Raw genomic sequence first — 6,089 nt, 5'->3', positions numbered from 1 at the left:
ATTTTTATTTTCTCATACCTATATTTATATTTAGAAAATGTTCTGCAATATACAGATCTATGGAAAAGTTATTTTGTTTAGATTTTAAGAAATCTGCACCGTGTATTATAAAAATGATTAGGGCATGTAAACATTTTGTTCTCGTGGGTTTAGAAAACATTCATGGCATTAAAAAAATTCCGCGCATTTTAAAATATGTTCATGCTATTTTTTCTAAATGTGCATACAACGATAAAAACAAATTCATGATAGCAAAAATGTTCATAACAATAAAGTTTTCGCGCATTCACAAAAAATTTCATAGTTTGTTCAATTGAGAAACGATCATCATGTATTTAAAAAATGATTGACGTTCAATTGAAAAATGTTCAACATTTTTTTAGTAAATGTTCGATGTGTAGCCATTTTGCAAACATTGTTCAATGTGTAGTCAGAAAAAAGTCAAAATATAAATGACAATAGAAAAGGGATAAAAGGAAGCAAAAATATCTATACCTACTAATAAAGTACGGAGCGTTTCTACTCGTCCTTCATCATAGGTTTTACAAAAAAGTCCCTGATTTTTTTCTTCAAGTAACCCATGGTCCAACATAATAGCCAGTTCGGTTGAGATTTGACCCAACTGCGGCAGCCACTATCTAGTGCTCCTGGGCACTTGTTAGTATTCCGTGTTCGATGTAGGCCCAGTTCAATTTGTTTTCAGCCCATTAAGTCCTTGGCTTTAATTATTTACACATAATATGTTAAACATGATTATGTGATAACTTTGCAACTATAACTTGGATAAGATATGTTAAGAAATGTTAACACTGGATAATGTATACACTCATACGAGTAATAGATAATACATAAATGTGTGGGTACATGGCCATGAAATTCAATCGAACATGCATACCAATTATTGTAGACCCATCTCTATTGTTGGATGGACCCTAGACCCAGGTCCACCTAAAATTCACTGACTTAAATCACCTGACTTTGTGGAGCACAACAAGCTAGCTCACTTGTCAACCAGCCAAAGGTAATAGTACGATGAATTAAGACAGAGAATCTTGGTCCACCAATAAACTTGTTCGATGAGCTTGCTTCTTGGATGCCATTTGTAGGACACTAGTGGAGCTGCGGATGGCAAGTTGCTGCCTGCACACACAAGTTGGACCTGCAATGCACAATGAGGCCAAACACCTCGTTCATGTCCAGAGTCTCCGAGCTTGCCCCACCCGGAATCGACCAGTCAAAGCGGTACAAGAGATTTGCTAGCACCAGCTCAATCGTCGTTGTGGCGAACAGGGCTCCGGGGCACTGCCTACGACCAAATCCGAATGGGACGAACTCCATTTGTGTCCCCGAGCTGTAGTCCACATGTATAGCGTCGTTCCTCTCGAACCTCTCGGGCCTGAACTCCGCCGCGTCCTCCCCCCAGTGGCTCGGGTCCCTTCCCACTGCGAACACGTTTATCATGACATGGATGCCTTTGGGAATGTGGTAACCCATGACCTGGCACTTATCTTGGGTTGCCCTGCGTATCAGCGGCACAGGTGGGTGTAGCCTTAGTGTTTCCTTGATCACCATTCGAAGGTATTGAAGATTGCCAAGGTCCGTGCTCGTTACTGTGGGTTGTCCCTGTGCGAGACTCTGTCTGACTTCGAGTTTCGCCCTTGCCATCACCTTTGGGTTGCGGATGAGTTCCGCCATGGCCCATTCTAGCGTGGCAGCAGTAGTATCGGTTGCAGCTGCAAATATGTCCTGGAACAATGGATGTGACAAATGGACAAGTACATTATATATTGTGTGTGTTAGCAAGGACATGCACGTTTGGTCAATGGGTGTATATAGACTCTATATGGAAGAAAAAACAATAATTAATGAAAAGTCAATAAATTCTAAATATATTTTTGAAATTAACTTGACCTTCCATTGTACTTGTAAAAAAGTCCTCACAAAAAGAAAAACACCCATTTACTTTATTAACAATAAACAAAAATACTTGGCCAAAATAGTGTGAATAGTGACTTGTAATAGCAATAAATTTGTTTTCTTGACCTGAAGTCAATGGTGTTTTTTTATTCATGAAAATTTATATATCAGTGCAAAAGAAAGTAAAGTTTATTCTAAAAAACATATAATTTTTTGACCTTTTTAAATTATTACTTATACCAGGGGTATAATGTCTATACACGCAGAAACCAAAGGGCAGTTCCCGTCTGAGCTACAGCAAGGGAGCTAGAAAGAAGAATCACTTACAAAGATGACCGTGCCTATGATCTCAGACGTCAGAGGGAAACTGAGGGTGTCTTCGTTCTGCAGCCTCAGGAGCACGTCTAGCAGGTCCTCGTTGTCTTTAGTGCCGGCGCTGGCGGAGGCATTCTCTTTCATATTCTTGCGCTCAACGATGATGTCCCCCAGGAGTTTCTGTACCCGGCCGTGGCTCCTCCTCAGGTCGCGCATTGCGCCGCTGAACCACCGTACCAACCGCGATGATGGGAAAAGGTCCACTAGGCAGAACCCTCCCACAAGCACCAACATCTTGTCGAGCTCATCGAGGTACGTTCCTTGCTGCTGGCACTTGCCACCGAACACCGCCTTGGCGATGATATTGTTGGCAAGCTTGGCCATCCCCTGGCCGAGGTTGATGACGGCGGCCGGCGAGGCAGCCACAATGGAATTGACGAGGTCAGCGATCTCGTCTTGCTTGATGGAGTCCATTCGCCGAACCTGCCTCGTGCTGAGCACCTCGACCATGCAGACCTTGCGCATCTGCCGCCAGTGCTCGCCATAGGGTGTAAGGACGAGTCCTTTGCCGCCGCAGCTTACGAGCTCACGTGTGGGGCCGCTCGGACGGCTGGCAAAGACGAGGTCCTTCGTCTTCAGCACCTCCATGGCCGCCTCGGGCGTGGAGACGATGACGGTGGGCACCTCTCCGAGCCTGAGCAGCATCAGCTGGCCGTACCGGCGCGATAGGCGGAGCAGCGCGTGGTGCGGCAGCGTGCCGACGAGGTGATGGAGGCTCCCAACGACGGGAAGGTTCCATGGACCTGGAGGAAGCTTGGCTCTAGTGTCCTTAGCGCCAACAGCATGGGAGAGAACCAAGTAGGATAGAATCGCTCCCACTGCGATCAAGCCAAGTCCGTAGGAGAGTTGATGATCCATGCATGTGCGAGTTAGTGTGGTATCGTGAAGTCTTTAGTTTGTTTATATACACCTACTGGAACTAAATTGCTAGTATTAGGTTTAAGAAATATTGTCCTGAATTCATAGTCGAGTATGGTCCTATGTATATATAGTGATACACACACACACACGTAAGGGTGGACGCTGTTCAGTCTGGTTTAGTCTTGACTGAGGCGTCCATCGACCGGCCCACCGGACGGGACCTGTCGCTGAGTCGTTAGAGCATCTTTGGATCATGTAGCTCCCCGCAAATTTCATTTACACGCTGTGTGTAAATTTTCTTCACGGTATCCCGAGGTCTGCAGTGGAATAGGTAAACTAGTGCTTCACAATTGCTTGTCTGCATCTTAAATCATTCTGGTTCGGGTCCCCTCCCTCCCTCCCCCGCCGCCACCGCAAGGCGTCTGGGAGGGCTCCAGATCTTCGCCGCCGCACCCCCCTCCTCCTCCCTCCTCCACCCTCGCTGCCGCCAAGGGGCGTGACCACGCAAAGCCCGGTCGTCGCCGGCAACGGCACGGCCCCTTCGTCCCCCGTGCGTGTGGTATGTCGTAGGTCAGATCTCGCGCGCGGGGCGCGGCACTCGATGCCGGGCGTGGAGGCACTCCAGAGCAGGCCGATGATGGTGGCGTGGCGATGGGCGGCATGGTGGTGGTGCGGGCCGGTGGTGGTGGTGGCGGCGGCGGTGCTTCCGACTACACTGCGGGTCGCGGGCGGCCCTCTCGCCGTGGTTCTCTGGTGCGGGGGGGGGGGGGGGGGGGCAGCGTTGGTGGTGGGCTGCTCCTACCCAGTCGGGCCCTCGCAGCTGGGTGGCGGTGCTCGGCTTGGGAGGATCCCCTTGGTGGCATCTCTTGGCGGCGGCGGCGACAGCTGGGCCACCCTCCCTCTCCGTCATCAAACAGCCGCCGGTGCCTCCTGGTTCTCTGGGCCTTCAACGCGGGGGCGGAACACGGTTTTTGGGGGGAGGGGGGAGGGGGGAGCTGCAGCCGGCACGGGCGTCGGGCGTGGCCATGGGCCACTTCTCCACCTTCCCCTTCCCCCGGTCGATTATGGTCGTGGCCCTTCTCAAGGCAGGTTGGTTGCAGGTGGTTGGGGTCATGGATCTGGGAAAAGTCGTGGTCTTTGGTGGCTTCAGGGTGGTCTCATGGCAGGGCTGCGGCCCTGGCGGTGGGAGTCGGGTTGTTCATGGGTTGATTACGCGGCTCAGATGCGGGCAGGCAACCATGGCCGCTCGGGCGGCATGGCTGCGGATGTTGGCGGACCGGTGTGGTGGCGGAGGAGTTGAAGCACGGGGGGTACATCACCTACCCAGTCTGTGCACTGGTCGACGGTGACGGCGTCTGTGGACGTCGCGTCCCTCCTTGAGGCACCGTCTTACTCCAGCTGAAAACTTGATCTTCGGATCAGACGGTAGCGACGTTCGTGGTCGTGCCCTTCCTGGAGGCACTGTCTTGGAGTCCTCAGTACAACGTGTCCGTCGCACATCCTCCCCGACGATCGCTCCTTGTGGTGGTGCTCTCTGTCGGCTCTAAGTGAATCCGTTTTGCTCATGTTTTAGGTGCTTTGTAGTCGTTGAGGTTGTGTGTCGATGCCCGACATTCGTGTATTTTGCCTTGGTGTGTGTGGCGTGCGTTTGTATCGGATGCTTTGATGTTGTGTTGGTGATTTATAATATAACGCGGGGGAAACCCTTTTTCATCAATAGGTAAACTTGTCCCGCAAAACATTTGCAGGATGAGTATACGGGATCTATTCTGCGCCGGAGACGTCGCGACACCGCAAATTTTCCAGAGCTTTGTAAATTCTTGTTTTTCGACAATATAAACCGAATAAAACCATAATATAAATTAAGCATACAAATATAAATGGTCCCAAAGGCAATTCACAATACAACAACTATCTTTATTACAACACATGTTCAAATCGAAACAACAAATTGTTCGAATCACACACAAGTACATATGAAATGTATTAAATTAAAATGGGATTATATCTTCCATAGAGTTGCCAATGATGCTCAACAAGATCATCACGGAGCTGGTAATGTGAAGCATTGTTCTTAATCTTTCGGTAGGTGTCAAGAAATGCAGTGATCTCACATATGTCCCTAGAAGGCTTCACATAGCTACCAACATTATAATGATAAAATCCCTCTCACTATCGATGATCATATTGTGTAAAATTACACATGCGATCATGATTTTTCCGAGGGATTTCTTATCCCAGAAGCGAGCGGGACGTCAAGCACTAGCAAACCGAGCTTGCAACACACCAAGTGCCCTCTCAATATCCTTTCGACATGTTTCTTGTGCTTAGGAATTTTTTGTTCTTCTTGGTTTTGGGTTCACTAATGTTCTTCACAAATATTGACGATGGAGGATAAATACCGTTGGCAAGATAGTACCCCATGATACAATCATTGCTATTGACGGTATACTTGCAAGCTGGAGCCTGTCACCTAGCTAGTTGATAAAAAAGATGAGATTGCTACAAGACATTGATATCATTTAGAGACTTTGGCAAACCAAACAAGCAATGACAGATCCATAAAGCACGTGAAGCTACGGCTTGAAGGATAATGGTGGGTTTACGTTAGTGTCCTGTGTATTGCTCTGCCCAAGCTACGGGTAGTTCTTCAACCACCAATGTATGCAATCAATACTCCCAATCATGCCTGGCCATCCCCTTTCTTCGTTCATTGCCATCAACTTCTTTGTGTCCTCCTCATCTCTAGCTCGAAGATAGTCCATGGAAAAAACCCGGACCATCACCTTCGCAAACACCCGCAATCATTAGATGGTGGTTTCTTCTGCAATTTGAAGATATCCGTCAGTATAGTCGATAGGAATCACTCTTATTGCCGCCGATATTTTTTTCATATGCAGTAATCCCAAGCAAACCGGGGGCATTCCTCATAGCGG

General features: G+C 48.3%; 1 protein-coding gene across 1 annotated transcript; it reads right to left on the bottom strand.

Moving 5' to 3' along the window:
• Window positions 1-791: 791 nt before the first annotated feature.
• LOC123184203 (desmethyl-deoxy-podophyllotoxin synthase) lies at window positions 792-3,234 on the bottom strand. Its single transcript, XM_044596361.1, has 2 exons — window positions 2,245-3,234; window positions 792-1,746 (listed from the first exon to the last, which is right to left on the bottom strand). Exons 1-2 carry the CDS (start codon window positions 3,148-3,150, stop codon window positions 1,111-1,113), a joined length of 1,542 nt encoding a protein of 513 aa, XP_044452296.1. The 5' UTR covers window positions 3,151-3,234; the 3' UTR covers window positions 792-1,110.
• Window positions 3,235-6,089: the final 2,855 nt, after the last annotated feature.

This window comes from Triticum aestivum, chromosome 2A, assembly GCF_018294505.1.
Source record: "Triticum aestivum cultivar Chinese Spring chromosome 2A, IWGSC CS RefSeq v2.1, whole genome shotgun sequence".
In the NCBI taxonomy this organism is placed as follows: Eukaryota; Viridiplantae; Streptophyta; class Magnoliopsida; order Poales; family Poaceae; genus Triticum; species Triticum aestivum.
This window is presented reverse-complemented; position numbering and strand designations above follow the sequence as displayed.